Source organism: Hylobates moloch, unplaced genomic scaffold (assembly GCF_009828535.3).
Source record: "Hylobates moloch isolate HMO894 unplaced genomic scaffold, HMol_V3 SCAFFOLD_11, whole genome shotgun sequence".
Taxonomy (NCBI): domain Eukaryota; kingdom Metazoa; phylum Chordata; class Mammalia; order Primates; family Hylobatidae; genus Hylobates; species Hylobates moloch.
The window spans coordinates 57,147,880-57,167,338 of NW_026652286.1; the positions used below are offsets into that span (position 1 = coordinate 57,147,880).

Here is a 19,459-nt window from a genome sequence, read left to right on the forward strand (position 1 = left end):
ATAGTTATTCAACTGGAACCCTAAGAGGTACCATCTCTGACTTGTTATGAGCCATAGGTGTTACTCGAACTGTCCACACATTGTGATTCATAATTCCAAGTCCTGCCTACAACAAATTATGTGTTTATTAAAAGCATCAATATGTGGGACGCATCATAGGATCTAGCAAAGAGTAGGTGTCAGCAGCATAAGGAGAAAGAGTTTCTGGAAGTTTCCCTTTCAATGAGTCCACTGATCATTTTTTGAATTCCTAAATATAAATAAACTGTAAGAAAAAAAATTAAGAAAATAGTTTATAGTTCCTGTCTTCAAAATTCTTAAAATTTAGTTGGGGTGAGGGCAATACCCAAACATAAGCAAAATTAACTACCAGTATAAAATAATAATGCAAGTTATGATATAAGGCAGTATAAGATGTATTGCCATAAATGATGGAGAAGTTGTACTCACTAAGTCAAAGGAGAGATAAAGCACTGGAGTTAGTGTGACTGGGTTCCAGTTCTTGGAAGATAGATATAGACACCTTGTACTGCTTATTAAAGGAAGGACAGAATTTAGACAAATGCGGTCAATGTAGAGAAAGGATTCCCATCGCAGGAAAACGATTCTAGAAAATGATCGGGGCAGAAAGGGTGGGGTGTTTGGAAAAGAGCAATTTCACTGAATAAACCTGGTGAAAATTAGCATGATAAATGTCTGAATTCTAGAGTGTTTAGGCTTCAATAAATTGTTTTAGGGTGAATTATTGACTCCCTCCAAACTAGCTCTACAACCTGGCTGAGCAGATCCAAAAGAGTATGTGACTTAGTGTAAGTGGTTTGCGATTGGCAAATCCAGTACTATTCAAACTGAAGCCTGTATGACTTCAAAGGCTATGAGGGTTTTTCTTCCTTTTTTTCTTTCTCTCAAAATAATTTAACCAGCATTAAGATAAACAAACAATCTGAAAAGAAGCTGAGTGAATAAAAAACAAATCTGAGACTCACTTAATGCATTCATTTAAAGTGTCTCTTGAGTACCTACTGTGTACTTAGCATTGTTCTTTGTGCTGATGATATAAAGGTGAACAAAACAACTAGAACTCCAGGTTCCATGGAGCTAACATGTGAATATGCATATATGTCATTGTGATGGTTATTATGGTGGGACAGGAAATATTATACCTAAATGTGTTTCTCATTAATTATAGATATATTTTAATTGAGCTCAATTTCTAATGTGATTCTTATCGAAGGCAACTCTGAAGCCTTACTGTTATTTGGTGGTCTTATTTTCTCAATGATGAGTTAAATTGATTGAGTTATTACTATAGTCTAAGAACTTTTTATAGTATTCACATGCCTTATCTAACATACTGCTTATAGCAGCTAAGAGATATTATTATACCTCTTTTACAGATGAAAAAAACTAAATTTTCTTAAGCTATGCAATAAATGGGGAAGACAAGTTCAAATGCAGTTCTTTTGAAATCCCAAAAATCCATGCTTTAAAACCATTCTGTTACACTCTTTTTCTTAAAAGTTATTGTATTTACACTCAGTAAATTTTAAAGATAAAAGAGCAGAATTCTTGAATTTATGCAGTAGGCAGCAGGATTTACTCTAAAGAGGAGTAAGTCAATGCTCAAGAGACTCTGCTTCTGACACACTGTGGAACAGAGTAACTAGTCATTTCCTCTCTCTACCTTAGTTTTCTTACCTGTGCTATAGGTCTACTACTTGCAATTCATATTTCAGGGATTGTGGGTTCGTGAGTGTACATGTGGATATGTTTGTAGTAGCAATGAAAAAAGGGAAATAGTGCGCTGAGGAAGATAATGTTATTTAGAAAATTATCGTCAGTATCATTACCTTCAAAAATAGATCCATTTCCAAAGACAAAATGATACAGACATTTGATGCAACAAGCTTCCTGTATATTTTCTCATTAAAGAGACACTTTTCATATAATATAGACAATTTCAGGTGGAAACTGAACTGTATACGTGATGATCACATTGCTTCTTCTTAGTGAGTAGACTAAAACCAAATTGTTCTAATCATATTTTGTAAAAAGTTAAAATAGGGGCCGGGCGCGGTGGCTCACGCTTGTAATCCCAGCACTTTGGGAGGCCAAGGCGGGCGGATCACGAGGTCAGGAGATCGAGACCACGGTGAAACCCCGTCTCTATCAAAAATACAAAAAATTAGCCGGGCGTGGTGGCGGGCGCCTGTAGTCCCAGCTACTCGGAGAGGCTGAGGCAGGAGAATGGCGTGAACCCGGGAGGCGGAGCTTGCAGTGAGCCGAGATCGCGCCACTGCACTCCAGCCTGGGCGACAGAGCGAGACTCCGTCTCAAAAAAAAAAAAAAGTTAAAATAAAAACCCAAGCCAATGTAATGTGAACCTTTATCAAACTCTATTTAAAACTAACAAGAAAACACAGGACATAAATAATGGCCATTGATTCGAAGATTTCATTCATTTCATTTCCTTCTGTTGAAAGCTCTCCTTCTAGAAAATATGTAGCAAAGTAAAACAATTTCCAAAGACTTAGATTGTGATGACTGCTCAGTCAATTCTCACAGCATTGGTTTATCTTTCCTTTATGATTTACCCTATTATTTCACTCTTCAGCCTTGTAAGAACCCATGTTCTAACCATGTCAAACTATTTGCAGTTCTTTGAAGTGCTCTGCTTCTTAGCTCCATGCTTTTGCCACTCCCTTTACCCAGCATGCCTTCCTTACTCCAAGATGCTTGGCAAAAGTCCATTAGCTGTCAAGATTCAACTTAAAAGTGACCTCACAGCAAAACCTTTCCTGATTAGTCCAGGTAAAATTAGCCTGTGATTTTGTTTGTTTCTCCTACATTAACACCCTGCATAGATGTCCATTATGGGTCAGAAATACTTCAAAGCATTTATTTGTTTATAGTCTGTGTCTTTTTCTGACTGGAAGCTTCTTAAAAGCAAGCACTGTTTCCCTTAGTTTCCAAGACTCTAACATAGTGCATAAATCATAGATGTCATTCAAAAAGTTGTAATAGATGAATGAATAAATGGTGACTCAGGAGTCACCTTCTGATGTCTGTAAATATGCGTGTGTGTGTGTGTGTGTGTGTCTACACTAGTGGTCCAGATTTAATGATTTGTTACATAAAAATATATGAAATATCTTAAAACATACCACTCTCAATAAAATTCTTTGTTATATTTTATAAAGGTCCAATTAACAAAAAAGTTTATTCTAGAATAAAAGATCATGACATTAGTGGTCTATTGTGTGCAGAGAAAAAAAAAAGACAAAAAATGTTTCTATCCTTTGAATTTCAACCACCTTAAAGTTTTGGATAACTGTAACAAGAATCATGTTAAAACATGAGAAACTATATACCATAAGAGAGAATTCAGCAGAACCAAGTAATAAGTGGTCCTTATAACAATAGAAATAAAAGCAAACACTTTTAAAATGTAATATAAATAAAATAAAACAAAAATTAAAATAAATAAAAATATTAGATGAAACTTTATTGCACCAAAGTGATAAAATAATAGACCACAAATGAACTGCAAACTCTTTGGCAAAACTTGCTATCTCAGAAAGACAAGATAACCCTAAAAAATTATGAATTATCTAAAGAAGTGCAAGAGCTAATTACTGAAAAGGTAGTAGCGTAATTAAAATTAAAACTAATCTACTCAAAGGAAGGTTATATATGCTGTATGTGGCAATGCATATGGTCTCAATTTCTATCGATCAATACATAAGAAGTATATCTCAGTACAGATTAGCCAAAGTACTAGGAATTTATTATTCAAAAGTAATCTGAATTTAGTTAAGATATTGTTAGTGAAGCTTTTATTACTCTGCTTATGAATTTAAATGAGAAAAATGTAAAGCTAAATTCATAAAGGCAACTGTTAGTAAGTAAGAGTAAAAAGAAATTTCCCAAAGCCCATTATGAAAGGAACTTTGGACTTAAGTTTTCCTTCACTTCCAAAATATAACAATGAAATAGCAAAACAACTGTTATCTCTTTATCTAAATTATTTATGGTGCTTCCTCTGAATAAAGTACTTTTCTCCTTTCAAAAAGATGAGGAGGGAAAACATTTACAATTTACTGAGCTTACAAAACAATGCATGTCATACCCATACTTTGGAACAGGAGATGATTATAGAGAAAATCCAAGATGATATTTGGGCACATTTTTCATATTTTTAATTAATTTTTTCATATTGTTTCCTGTCTACATCTTATACATGGAGGAAAATTGACTACTAAAGTTCATTTTAAAAGTAGTAAAAAGCAAATTCTATAGAACTCTGCAAAATGATCGACAGAATGCTTCCAGGTTGTAGTTGTAAAAGAATTGGTCATCAAAACATAAATACTACCTGTTTGAAATTCAAATAGAAAATAAAAAGGCTTACAGAAGAGTGAGCAGCAGGGAGTTCTTTAATAAAACTTGCAAACACAGAAAATGAAACTTTAGCACCCAGACACATTAAAACACTCCCCTAGTAAAATAAAAAGGGGAAACACTTTATATTTACTTAAAAAAAAAAAAAGATTCCTATTTTAGGTAGTCTTAAGTGCCTCTTAATTATTTTTTCTCAAAGGCAATCACTTTCCTTTTGGACTTCCTTCTCCAAGAAGTATAAGCTCAAAATGTTAACCAAGGATGTAATTCACTTAAATTATGCAACTGGAATTCCACAGCTGGTCTGGCCGGCTCAGTGCTGAATGAACACAGTGTCAGAAAACCTTCTCAATAATAATGCCGTGTTCATGACAAGGGGTAAATCTCCCAAACTTGGGCTCAACTTCAGAGGCTCATTAGCTACAGCAAGTGAATGTCAGTGGGGTGACAACAGCGGGACAGCAGCGCCCACGCAGCTGAAGCAACCAGCCCACCCAGAGCTGACGATTTGTATATTCAGTATCATCAATTCCCAGTGAAAATCATTTGTTGATATGCACAGGATGGTCAGGTATCCCACAGATCACATCTAATGCCATTACAGTCACTAGATTTAAACCCCCGGCTCTTAAAACAATTCAGCTGCAAGAAAACAGGAAGCTCACAGCACTTTTTAAAAGAAAGACTAAATCATAATTCAAAGCATGCTTTATAGCTTTTTACCTTCTCTGATTTCTTGGTTCTGGCCTACATAAATAATTTTCATCTTTTCTTCCCCCCTCTCCACCCCCCAACTATGAGCGTGAACCTGAATTACAAACAGTTAAACCTGAAGGTCACTTCACAGCAGCGTTCCAACATGCTCCCCCAGCGAGGCTGCACGGCAACAATAAAACAAAGCCTTTGCAACCACCTGTAATAATCTGCCTGCTCAGCCAGCAATCCGAAAAGTCCTGAAGCTACACAAGGTAGACATTTTCTGCAGCTGGTTTAACATGTATATTGTGCCCAGTTGCCGGCTCGCCTCCTCTTACCTTCACGTTAGTCCGGAGTGCACAGTAACATGCAAAGAACATTGCAGTAAATAAGGAGCATATGGACCGGTATTCAGCTTCTCAGCACAGCGCAAGCCCCACACACACGATCCTGGGCATGTGCTACTAAAGAGCATCCGTTCCCTCTGTCAGTTTGAAAATGCATTGATCTCTGTTTTCTCTGACTACAAAACGACATGTCTTGAAGGCACTGAGTGAGAGCTCAAAATCTCTTCATTGGCTATATATAGCATTATGCCCAGTAATTTCAATTAGATGAGAATTCAGCGTCTGAAAGTTAAGACCTCAGTTGCTTTTCCTTCTAGCATTTTAAATCACTGGATTAAAAAAAAAAAAAAAAAAAAAAGAAGGAGGGGGGAATGAGCTCACTCAGGAAGGAGGGGAGGAAAGGTGAAGAATTGAAATTTAACCAATGAGTTACTTATATTTCTGGAGAGCCCCGGTGTTATCCTATTAGACACTTTACAATGGGATCGCATCAGGCAGACTGTAAATGAAGAGGAAACCCTTTTCCCTTTGGAGGTTTAATGTGAGCTCTGCACTATATTCCAGGCTATTCTGGTGCAGCACCCTGTTTGGCAAATACTACAAATCACTGCAAGCATGTCTCATTCTGCTTCTCCATGTGGAATAGGACCAGGACCAAAGATCACTGTCACATAAAGTCCCCTAAAATGTGAACTGGGTTCCTCTGGGATGATCTGTGGTTACAGGACTGAGAAGTACCATCTTCTCTTACTTCCCTGCCCTGTTACATCTTTTAGGGCTATCTAAAGTTGCCAGGCTCCATAATAAAATGATGTGGCCAATTTTCCAAAACTATGTTTTATTGGTAAATGACAATCAGTAATAAGATGGGGTTGAAATGGAGACAGAAGACTCCAGGGGATAACATAACCTCAGATTCAGTAGCAACTGCTGCTGAATGTAAAATGTTCAGCAGGCTCCGGAAGGGAGAGAGCAAGAGAGAAAAATAAAAGCTTCTGCCCCTATAAATCCATAAGGAAAAAAAAAAAACTTAAAAACATCCGTCAGATCCTTCTGTCTGTTGTCATTCCTGTCAGGCACCGGATGCTGCAAATTAACTCAATTTTTACTTAATCAAAAGGACAAAGTACAATTTAGGGTGCTATACCCTTATTTCCAGCCTTGGGAAGCCCTGATTCTCAGCTAGAATTCTAAAGCTATCTGGCAAAATGCAAGCAGAAATGAACAGTTCTCACTGCAGCAAAAATAGTGGGAGGAAAAAAGTGGTTATGTATTTGCCACGATGCTCCCCATCAGCTTCCAGCAACAGGGAAGATCAGCATAACTCACTAGAAAAAGCTGCAGTGACTTTTAGGATCTTTCTTTAAAATGTTTTTGCATAAGCCACCTCCCCTCTGGAGCCTGCAGTAGGGCTGAAGCACCATCAGAGTTACTGGGCATTTCTCCTGGGCAATGAGGTGAGGCAGCTTCAGGAGGAAGCAAGGTATTTCAGGGAGAGAAATTAAAGGAAGAAGAAAAGCAAGATTTTCTATTTCTCTCTTAATGACAAGCATTCAGAAAGTGTCGTCAGTTCTGACTAAATAGCTATTTTGGGCTGTCATTGTTTGTGCCTTTTTTTAGGAAGAAAAAGGCAATCTTATCCTAAACTGGAGATCCTTTGGCAACGTAAGAAAAGGCAGCCACTTATTTTGATTTCCAGTTCCGTCTGTCTTAGGAGCCTAGGTAATTACAAATTATAAGCACTTACAACACAACCAGTGACTTCCAGGACATTAAAAAATCGACATGGATGCCCAGCTCTCATCATTCCACAACTTTTTTTTACAGACTTTAAATGCAAAACTGAGCATTTCAGTTAACAACACTTTCCCCTCCCAAGGTTATAGCAGGTCACATTTCCTGCAGCTCTTCCTAATAAATGAACCCAAATATAACAACTTAATGCCATGGAAAACATAGGAGAACATAAAATGCCTTTCTCCACTGCGGATTCAGAGGAATTTTTAAAAACTTACTTTACTCAACCTGTGAATAAGTACCATTTCTTTCCATTAGAAGTTGGGAACAGGAAATTTTCGTATTTTATTAGTATTATTTTAGTAGTTGCCGGGATATGTGGATGGCCCAGAAGAGAAAGACCAAAAAGAACTGGAAAATGTTACAAATCTCAGAGCAGCTCCCAAGCAAGGATTAAATGAAACAAGTTACAGGTGAAGAAGTACATATAGGTTTCCCTGTCAAGGCAATCAAGGAAGACTTCTAATAATGCTTTAGATACCATTTTAATGTGTATACATTTATTTAAAAAGGCCCTTAGCCTTAAAAACTTCTTTAAAACACCTGAGTATACCTGTCTAGCCTACAAAATCCCAGGGCTATACCTGTAGATTTACTGCCTAATTTTCTTAAGTGGACTAAGATAGCCAACTTACTATTCTCATTTTATAGATGCAGGAAATGGAGCATTAACTACAATGGCAATGTCCCACTAAAGAATATTCCACATTTTAAGGCAAAGAATTCAGCAGAACAGTATATCTGCAAGAAGAATAACATTTGCTATAGTAGAAGAAAGTTATAATTGCCTATGCATATTTTTGTAGGCAACAGAATAAGTCTAGGCTTCCGTACTGCAAGTGAGTAGTCCTGGAAAATCACTTCCATGCCAGATTCCCATTTGTAAAATGAGGATAATATGTATCTCATAGTGTCCAATGAGAATATTAACGATGAACCCTGCCATCAAAATAAAGTCTGGAAGGATCAATGATTTAAGTATAAAAATTGAAACTGTAAACATATTAGAAGAAAACACAGATTTGGTTTTGCATAATATGGGAATAGAGGAGCCTGAAGCCATGCAAGAAAAGATAGACAATTGTGACTATATGAAAATATAAAACTTCTCCTTGGGTAAATTATACACAATGACAAACAACAAACTGGGCAACTATTTACAACACATTCCATGGAGAATTGTCTTAATATACAAAGAACTTTCATAAATCACTAAGAGAAAATATAAAACTGAATGAAGCAGTCAAAGAACATAAAGTAGCAATTCACAAAAAGACCACAAAACACATTAAAAACACTCAACCTCATATTTAAGAAAAAACATAAAAGTTAGAAAAGGTTATTAAAATTGACACATCAAGTATAATGGAGATGCATTAATTGGTAAAAACTTTTTGGAAGGTAATTTGGAATTATCTATCAAACATTTGAAAAGGCAAATTATGATTGAGGTAGTGATTCAAATTTCAGGAATTTATCCCAGATATATGTGTGTGTATGTGTATGTGTATCTAAAATATCCATCAGTATGGAATTTATTTTTTAAAATTACAGTTTATTCATAACATAGGAATATAAGATATATATATATTCTTATGTGAAAAGATGTCCAAGTTATATATACTATTATATGTAAAAATAAATTTGAAAAGAACTGATATTGTGTGAGGCTATTTGTATTTGTATATTTACATACACTTGTAGGTAGAGGTGTGGGGTGTGGGGTGTGTGTGTGTCTACGCATGTGTAAAATTTTAACAGTGATGCTACTGGCTTAGGAAGGGATGCATGACAGTTTTCATTTTACACCTCTATACTATGGAAAATCATTCACAATGAACAACTTATCCAATTATCCCCTGTCAGTAAGTGAGAGAAATAAAGATATAGGGAAGAAGGAAATACTAGAAACTGTGAGGGAATTTACCCCATTGTACTCCATGAGCAAAAGTCAGGGAATGATTGTGAGAGGGGAAATAGGAATCTACCAATTTCTGAATTGATTTTAGATCTGAGTGTTTCTCTGAATGTGAACATCTCCCAGTAATGCATGTAATTCTAGTGTGTATGTATGTTTTTCTTAAAGCATGGCCCTTAAATACAAGCCAACTACCTTGATTGCCAAATGGAAAAAGTGACTATCAAGAAAACTTGACTAGTTGATTTTCACCTTATGCACTGAATTTAAACCTGTCTACATATATTTGGCTTGTATTTTTAACAGTAGGCATGTAATACTTTAAAAATATATAACCTGGATTATAAAAAAAGTTTTCAATATTAAAGCAATATGCAACTACAATTTGTTATAAATATAATAATAACAGCAACATCCTCTTTTGATATGGACAAATAATTCATACTGCTAGACATCTTTTTCCTAATCTATAAAATAAGGAGATAGGACTATCTAGTTCTTTCTTATAGGCAGATAGAGTAGTTTTGTTAGGTGCCTTGCTTTTTGTTTTGTTTTCTTTAGATAGGACAAGTTAGATATGTTTATATGTTAAGGATTCTCTAGATTGTACTACAGGCCAATTAAGTCAGAATTTCTGAGGGTGGGAATCAGGCATCAGTATTTTATAGAGCTCCCCAAGTGATTCCAGTATCCAGCTAGGATTGAGAATTACTGCCTTAGAGCAGGGGTCAGCAAACTGATTCTGTAAATGGCCGGATAATAAATATTTCCGGCTTGTAAGCCATACAATCTGTCACAACTACTCGATTTTAATGTTGTAGAGAGAAAACAGCCTACATAAATGTCTACTTAAACAGACATTACATAGTGTGTTCCAATAAAACTTTATTATTGATAAACATTAAAATTGAATTTCATGTAATGTTCACATGTCAGAAAATATTATTATGATGTTTTTTTAACCATTTAAAAATGTACAACATTTCTTAGCTTGTAATTTGCCAACTTTTTTCTCTAAAGTCTAGAGCAGTGGTACTCAAAATGCAGTCTTTGGGCTAGGTGCATCAGTGTATATTAGGAATTTGTTAGAAATAGGAATTCTCCATACCCCAGACCTACTGAATCAAAAACACTAGGTATGTGGCTCAGGTATCTGTGTTAACAAGCCCTCCAGGTGATTTTCAAGTAAGCTAAGGTTTGAGAATCACTGCTCTGAAGAAACAGAGGAAAATTGATGGCTTTGGCTCTCACAAAAAAATAGGAAGATATCAACTCTAGAGCACAGGTATAAAAATTAACTTTATAGAAGAGGAAAGTATAGAAAACAAACAGAAGGTAATTTCTGCTGTAAATGAGATAATTTTAGAGTGGAGGCTGAAGATTCTGAGATGGAAGCCACTTGAGAAAGGAACTATATAATACCTGATAACTTAGAATCCTTTCTGTCTTAGAAACTCTAACAGCTCCTGGGCCTTTGAGTCAAAAAAAAAAAAAAAAACAGATCTTCGTTTACATTCCTTTTCTTGTGCTTGCCAGCTGTGTGACCTTGGGTAAGTTACATAACTTCTCTCTGCCACAGAGTATTCCTCTGTAAAATAAAGGTAACAAATCTACTTCATAAGGATGTTGTAAGAAGTCAAATACATAACTTGTGCACATTGCTAGTCCCATTACCTGGAACATGCTAAATGTAATCAGTGGTAGTTTTTAGTGAAAAGAGAACTGAAATGATAGAGATAGAGGTAAAGATAAAAGTAAAAAGGTGCTATCATTCCTCTTGACTGGCTTCTTTTAAATACCTAGACGATTCTTTCAGGGGTTTGTAGATCATCTAGGACTTCCCTAGTATTTCCAGTCAGCCATAAAGAGGATTCTCAGAAAGTTTGGCAATCTCATTATAACCCCTGAATCAATTTACTATTATTGGAATTTCTTGCATCCTCCTTGGGATTTTCCTGAGATAATAATAACCAATTTACAAATTAAAAATCATTTCAGAGCTTCTCAAAAATTTCCACAAAAGTATCCCTAAAGTCATAAGATAATGTATTTATACACCTGGAAGTGCATAAAATATGTAAAATTGGATGTCATTGATATTTCATTTCTTATCTTAAAAATTGATATAAATGTTAAATTGAAGCAGAAAATATATTTCTATTTGTTATAAAGTAATATTTTACATTACTTACAAATCACTAAATTTAACAAGCCAAGAAGGCTATGCAATACTTATAATACTCTCTGATATATATATAAAATATATATAATATACTGATATATATAATATATATAATATATAATATACTGATATATATAATATATATTATAGGGGTAGGGGTATTCTTGCCTCAGTTCACAAGTAAAGATATATCCCATTTGATTTTTGATCCTCACATAAGCCCTGAAGATACTGTCATCATCCCATGGTGTCCAGTGAAGAAAATTGACACAGTGATTAAGCAATTATTCAGATTTATACAGAAGCTAGAGGTGGAACTCCAATACTAGGTCTTTTAATTGTAAAGCCCAGAGGAAATTTCTCAAGATCCCAGTGCCTATACAGTGATTGATTAACTCTTTCACACAAAACAGTTCTTTTATATATAAATGTGTTTAATATTCTACTTACAACCATGATAATAACAGATAATATAACCTACTTTTACATGGAATTTAAAAACTCAACATATGATATAAAGAATTAAAGTTGAAATTAAAATAAAGTATACTTCAATGGCAATACTCAGGCAAAATTCCATCAATGGCATAATTAAATGGGCAGGTGCTTGCACCCACATGTATAGACAGACACAGGTATACTGAATTGGCTACACAAAGCTCGAAAGCAGCATTGCTATCAGTGACAAAATATTCTGAACTGTTGAAAACTTTTGGTAAAGTTCTGAGTAAAACAAAAAACAATCTTCCCTTATATCAGAAGGGAATTTCTTATAGAGAAATTGCGTTATTGAAAACTTCAGTGTATATCAACTTAATGCAAGAGATGCATTAAATACATAATTTGCATTAAATACAAATTTAAATACATAAAACGAAGTATGATTCTAGGCTCAGGAAATTTTATCAAGTATCTAATATGAATTAATGTCCAGTAAGATATTTAAAGAGGGTAGTACTGGCCTTAATGAGAACCACTTGAACGCACAGCCTGAGAGTAAATGTAGATTTAGGAATACATAGTTGCAAAGATTTTTTTAAATTCTTTACCACAATTACTCACCACCCTGTACCAAGGAAGTTCTACATGTACTTTCAGAGTGTAAAAAGCCTACTCTTCTGGATAAAGAGAAAAATCTAAGAATGAGTGCCTCACAAGCAATCACGGATTCTAAATTAAAGCACTGAAAGGACAATGAAATGGACATATCTTAACCAATACAGAAAAAAAGGCTTCAGGGAGTGACCATCTCAAAATCCCGTTACTCCTTAATGGTTGGATCAGAGGCTATCTTTTTATGAGATCAGCCCCCAGAGTCTTTTTTCTGAATGCCTTCAACATGTATTATTTGTATTGCCCAATTTAGTGCCTGATCATACAGTGTCTTGTATTGTTCTCTTATTGCCTTTTGTGCCTAAAATTCATCTCAACCCCACAATAAGCATTTCAAAAGTAAAGGACAACTACGAGCTGGAAAATAGTTCCCTTGAGCACACGGTATTGTTAATTATTCTTCATGAACTGATAGATTGACGAGCAGCTGGAAAAAAATTAATGAAAAACCTCAAAAAGGCTCCAACACTGCCTAATAATCCTACCCTGTTCTTTGAACAACCTCCTCCATCCTCTTTTGAAAGGCGATTTCAAACATTCTCCACTCTCCTCAAACCTCACACCTTCCTCCATCCTCATTCCACTTAGTAGATAGTTGCCTTCTACTAAGAAGAAAACAAAAACACAACAAAACAGAGAAAACAAAAGGCAACACACAAGTCCTCAACTTTTACCACAAAATGAAAGAAAAAGCAGTGACTGTCCTTCTTTCTTTTGCTCCTCTCAGCATATGTTCCCCTCTCATCAAGACTGGATCTTTCTCTCTTCTTGATCCTCCTTATGACAATTTAAATTCACGTGCAAGCCTTTCCCATCTAAAAGCAAATGCAAAACAACAACTACTTCCTCTAATCACAGTTCCATATCAAGCTACTATCCTTCCTCATTCCTTGACACACAACATTTTTAGGAAAGCCAGCCCCTCACTTTCCATCCATTTCCTCATTTTCCACACTGATTCTGAATTCTTAACACATGGATTTATGTCCCATCCCCAGCCCCTTAAGATTGGGGATCATAAACAACATGTCACTTATTTAACTTTCACTTCTCTATCTTCACCTTCACCCTCCACACTTCTGGGCAGATTCCTAACAGCTGAGACTCCCTCCTCTTGAAACACCCTTACCCTTTGGCTTGTGACCTTAGGTTTCCCCACCACAACCTTTCAGTATTTTTTTTTTTTAATTTTAAGTTCAGGGGTGCATGCTGAGGTTTGTTAATAGGTAAAAACACTTGTGTCATGGTGGTTTCTAGTACAGATTATTTCATCGCCCAGGTATTAAGAAGCCTAATATCCATTAGTTACTTTTCCTGATCCTCTCCCTCCTCCCACCCTTTACTTTCTGATATATAAAATTGAATGTCTTTGTGTCATTTCCCTCTATGTGTCTATGTTTTCTCATCATCTACCTCCCACTTGTAAGTAAGAGCATGCGGTATTTGATTTGGTTTTCCTGTGTTAGTTTGCTAAGGATAATGGCCTCCAACTCCATCCATGTTCCTGCAAAGGACATACAATTGTTCATTTTTATGGCCACATAGTATTTCATGCACCACATGAAGAAAACGTACCACATTTCTGCAATGAACATATGCAGCCATGTGTCTTCATAATAAACTGATTTATATTTCTTTGGGTATATAGCCAGTAATGGGATTGCTGGGTTAAATGGTATTTCTGTCTTGAGGTCTTTGAGGAAATGCCACACTGTCTTTCAATACGGTTAAACTAATTTACTACTTTACTCTCCTAGCAACAGTATATGTGTTCCATTTTATCCACAACCTTGCCAGCATATGTTATTTTTTTGACTTTTTAATAATAACTATTCTCACCAGTGTGAGATGGTATCTCATTGTGGTTTTGACTTGCATTTCTCTAATAATTAGTCATGTTGAGCTTCTTTTCATGATTCCTGGCTGCATACGTGTCTTCTTTTGAAAAGTGTCTGTTCATGACCTTTGCCCACTTTTTAATGGGGCTGTTTGCTTTTTTTCTTGTAAATTTGTTTAAGTTCCTTATAGATGCTTATTATTAGACCTTTGTTGAATGAATACTTTGCAAAATTTTTCTCCCATTCTGTAGGTTGTCTGTTTACTCTGTTGATGGTTTCTTTTGCTGTGCAGTAGGTCTTTAGTTTAATTAGTTCCTCTGTGTCAATTTTTGCTTTTGTTGCAATTGCTTTTGGCATCTTTATAATGAAATCTTTTCCTGTGCCTATGTCCTGAATGGTACTGCCTAGGTTGTCTTCCAGGGTTTTTATAATTTTGGGTTTTACATTGAAGTCTTTAATCCATCTTGAGTTAATTTTTGTATATGGTATAAGAAACAAGGTCCAGCTTCAATTTTCTGCATATAACTAGCCAGTTAGCACCATTATTTACTGAATAAGGAATCCTTTCCCCATTGCTTGATTTGATTATTTTACATTCCGCATACATGTGCAGAACATGCAGATTTGTTACATAGGTACACGTGTACCATGGTGGTTTTTTGTACCTACTGACCTGTCCTCTAAGTTCCCTCCCCTCACCCACACCACACAACAGGCCCTGGTGTGTGTTGTTCCCGTCCCTGTGTCCACCTGTTCTCATTATTCAGCTCCCACTTACGAGTGAGAACATGCAGTGTTTGGTTTTCTGTTCCTGTGTGAGTTTGCTGGGGATGATGGCATTCAGCTTCATCCATGTTCCTGTGAACCATATGATCTCATTCCTTTTTATGGCTGCACAGTATTCCATGGTATATATGTACTACATTTTCTTTATCCGGTCTTTGATGGGCATTTGGGTTGGTTCTATGACTTTGCTATTATAAATAGTGCTGCTATAAACATATATGTGCATGTGTCTTTATAGCAGAATGATTTATATTCCTTTGGGTATGTACCCAGTAAAGGGATTGCTAGGTCAAAATGTTATTTCCGGTTCTAGATCCTTGAGGAATCACCATACTGCCTTCCACAATGCTTGAACTAATTTACATTCCCATCAACAGTGTAAAAGCATTCCTATTTCTCCACAGCCTCACCAGCATCTATTGTTTCTTGACTTTTTAATAATTGCCATTCTGACTGGCATGAGATGGTATCTCACTGTGGATTTGATTTGCATTTCTCTATCAGTGATGTTGAGCTTTTTTATATATGTTTCTTGGCCACATAAATGTTTTTGCCAGCCTTGTTGAAGATCAGTAGGTGTTCAGTCTTATTTCTATGTTCTCTATTCTGTTCCATTGGTCTGTATGTCTGTTTTGTACCAGTACCATCCTCTTTCGGTTACTGCAGCCCTGTAGTATATTTTTAAGTCAAATAGTGAGATGCCTCCAGCTCTGTTCTTTTTCCTTAGGATTGCCTTGGCTTTTGGGGCTCTTTTTTGGTTCCATATGAATTTTAAAATAGTTTTTTCTAGTTCTGTGAAGAATATAAATGGTAGTTAATAAGAATAGCATTGAATCCATAAATTGCTTTGGGCAGTATTGCCATTTTAATGATATTAATTTTTCCTTTCCATAAGCATAGAATATTTTTCCATTTGTGTCATCTCTGATTTTTTTGAGCAGTGGTTTATAGTTCTCCTTGTACAGATCTTTCACCTCTCTAGTTAGCTGTATTCCCAGGTATTTTATTCCTTTGGTGGCAGTTGTGAATGAGAGTTCATTCATGATTTGGCTCTCAGCTTGATTGTGGTTGTAGAACAGGAATGCCTGCGATTTTTGCACATTCATGTTATATCCTGAGATTTTGCTGAAGTTGTTTATCTGCTCACAAAGGTTTCGGGCTGAGGCAATGGGGTTTTCTAGATATAAGATCATGTCATCTGCAAATAGAAATAATTTGCCTTCTTCTCTTCCTATCTGGATGCACTTTGTTTCCTTCTCTTTCTTCATTGCCCTGGTGAGGACTTCTAGTACTATGTTGAACAACAGTGATGAGAAAGGGCATCCTTTTATTGTGCCGGTTTTTATAGGGGAATGCTTTCAGCTTTTGCCCATTCAGTATGATGTTAGTTGTCAGTTTGTTCTATCTGGCTCTTAATATTTTGAGGTACGTTCCTACAACATCTAGTTTATTATGAGTTTTTAAAGAATTTTTAACATGAATGGATGTTGAATTTTATTGAAATCCTCTTCTGCATCTATTTATATAATCATGTGGTTTTTGTTTTTATTTCTGTTTATACGATAAATCACATTTATTGATTTGTGTATGTTGAACCAACTTTGCATCCCAGATATAAAGCCTCCTTTATTGTGGTGGATAAGCTTTTTGATGTGCTACTGGATTCAGTTTGCTAGTATTTTGTTGAGAATATTTGCATCAATGTTCATCAAGAGTATTGGCCTGAAGTTTTCTTTTTTTGTTGTTACTTTTGCTAGGTTTGGGTATCAGAATGATACGGGCCTCATAGAATGAGTTAGGGAAGAATCCCGTCTCAATTTTTTGGAGTAGTTTCAGTAGGAGTGGTACCAGCTCTTCTTTGTACATCTTCTTTGCACATCTGTGAATCTGTCTGGTCCTGGGCTTCTTTTATTTTTGGGGGTGGGTAGGCTATTACTGTCTCAATTTCAGACCTCATTATTGGTCTATAACAACCCTCAGGGAGTATTATGAAAACCTCTATGCACATAAACTAGAAAATCTAGAAGAAATGGATAAATTCCTGGACACATATGCCCTTCCAAGATTGAACCAGGAAGAAATTGAATCCCTTTTAGTATTTTTACTGTCTCTTCCTGCAGTACCAGATTTTTATATGCCCGAGTTCCTTAAGACTCAGACTTTGTTTCTCTTGTTTTTCTGTTTTATACCTTTTCCTAGGTTTTCTTGTTAATTCCATTACATCTTATTATCACTTCTATGATGATAACTTCCAAGTCTTTTTCTAACCCACATCCATTCTCTGAGCTCCAGACCCATTTATCAAATTATTTGCCTGTTACTGGAACTTCGAATTCATTATTGCCAAAACTAAACTGAATTTCTGCCTGAAACTTCCTCTTCTTCCTCTCTTTTTCCTATTTTAAGAAATGGCACTTCATTTATTCAGTTACATAAGTCAGAAATCTAGCAGTCACCTCCGACAATCTCTTTCCCTGTACTTCCAATAGTCAGTAAATTATCAAGTCCTACTGATTTTCTTAGATATTTCCAGAATGTGTAATGTTTTCACCATATTCACAGTAATTATCCATATTCTTGAGTGGTTATTGCAGAAGTCACCTAAATGATTTCCTTACATATATTCTTGACCCCCTCTAATCCACTTTTGACCTAGATCTATGAAAGAAATCTTTTCTAGACATAAATATGAATCATATCATTCTCTGTTGCTCACAAGTTTGCTAGCTTAGTACTGTTTAAATACAGTCCCAGATATTTAACAGGATCTTCAAGGTCCTGCATGGTGTAAACCCAGCCTGATTTAGAACCAGGTATCACTTTTCTATGATCCAGCCACACTGAACTTGTTTTGATTCCTCTAAAGTACTATGCCTTCTTCAACACAGGACCCTCCTACCTGCTTTTCCATAGGTCTGGAACAGTGGCTCTCAACCGGGAGAAATCTCCCCCACCCTCTAGAAGACATTTGGCAATGTCTGGACACACTTTTGGTTATTGTAACCGGGGAAGAGTGTGATTGGCATCTAATGGGTAGAGATCAGCAACAATGTTGATCCTCCTGCAATGCACAGGAGAGCATATCATGACAAAGAATTATCCAGCCCAAAATGTCAGTAATGCTGAGATTAGAAAATCTAGAAAGCTTTCCCTTCTACCTGTACCCCACAAGACCCTGCATCTAGCCAAAACATACTTAAATATCCTGTGTCAGCTTAAGTGGCCTATCTTCAGAGTAAAACCTCCCTGACTCTTGTCTATAGGTCAGGTCTACCTCCTATTTATGCTTATAACATTTTTCTTTACTTTTTCAGCCCTTACAAAAATTTAAAACTAGTTACTTATTCAGTTAATGTTTGGCTTCCATGCCAGATTTTAAGCTCTGTGAGGTTAGGAAATACACTTAATGCAATATCCTTATCAACTGGCTAGATACTCAACATATTTATTAAAAAGTAAATTAATGGATGAATGAATGAAGCTGCTGCCTAGAAAGAAAAATGTTAGGCCTACAATACTGTATAAGTGATCCGAGCTTTGTCATTAACTAGATATATCTCTGAATAAGTCCTTTAACCTTTCATTTGGCCTCATTTTAAGTTATATAAACTTTTACTATAATGAGTTTTATGAGGATTAAATATTTTGATAATTCTAAAGTATCTTGTAGTCCTATTAGAAATTATAGGTTAGCATAAAAATTGGTACAACTACGTGGAAGGGATTAATATGAAACAAAAGCCTTAAATACACATATTTTTACTTAAACATTTCACTTACAAAAATTTATGAAAAAATTGCTAAACAAAAATATAGCTATGTGGATTTTATCATTAGCTAAATAAATAAATGAACTACAGTGAATATTTTAAATATAATGTATATTTGATAAGGAAGATATATATGTGCAATATAATACAATTCTATATACATATTTTATACACATGTATACACATATACACTATAAAAATATCTAAATATCAAAATACCGGCAGTAGTTATCTTAAAATTATAGGATTATGCAAGTTTTAATGGTCTTTTTCTGTTTCAGGACTTTCCTAATTTTTCTACAATAAGCATGGCTTTTGAGATTTAAAAAAACAGTAAGAAATGGCTGGGCGCGGTGGCTCACGCTTGTAATCCCAGCACTTTGGGCGGCCGAGGCGGGTGGATCACGAGGTCAGGAGATAGAGACCACAGTGAAAACCCGTCTCTACTAAAAATACAAAAAAAATTAGCCGGGCGTGGTGGCGGGCGCCTGTAGTCCCAGCTACTCGGAGAGGCTGAGGCAGGAGAATGGCGTGAACCCGGGAGGCGGAGCTTGCAGTGAGCCGAGATCGCGCCACTGCACTCCAGCCTCTCCGAGTAGCTGGGACTACAG

General features: G+C 35.8%; 1 protein-coding gene across 8 annotated transcripts in view; it reads right to left on the reverse strand.

Annotated features, from left to right (window-relative positions):
- DLG2 (discs large MAGUK scaffold protein 2) overlaps positions 1-19,459 on the reverse strand; it is a 2,210,459-nt gene that overhangs the window by 1,488,160 nt on the left and 702,840 nt on the right. For 2 of the 8 annotated variants that reach the window (XM_032167975.2, XM_032167972.2), the window contains exon 1: positions 5,436-5,780. The exons of 5 other annotated variants lie outside the window; for them this stretch is intronic. In XM_032167975.2, coding sequence (XP_032023866.1) covers positions 5,436-5,477 — 42 coding nt within the window. In that variant the 5' untranslated portion in view covers positions 5,478-5,780. Of the gene's footprint in view, positions 1-5,435; positions 5,781-19,459 lie in introns of those variants that run through there. One more of the 8 variants, XM_032167973.2, reaches the window with a different exon arrangement.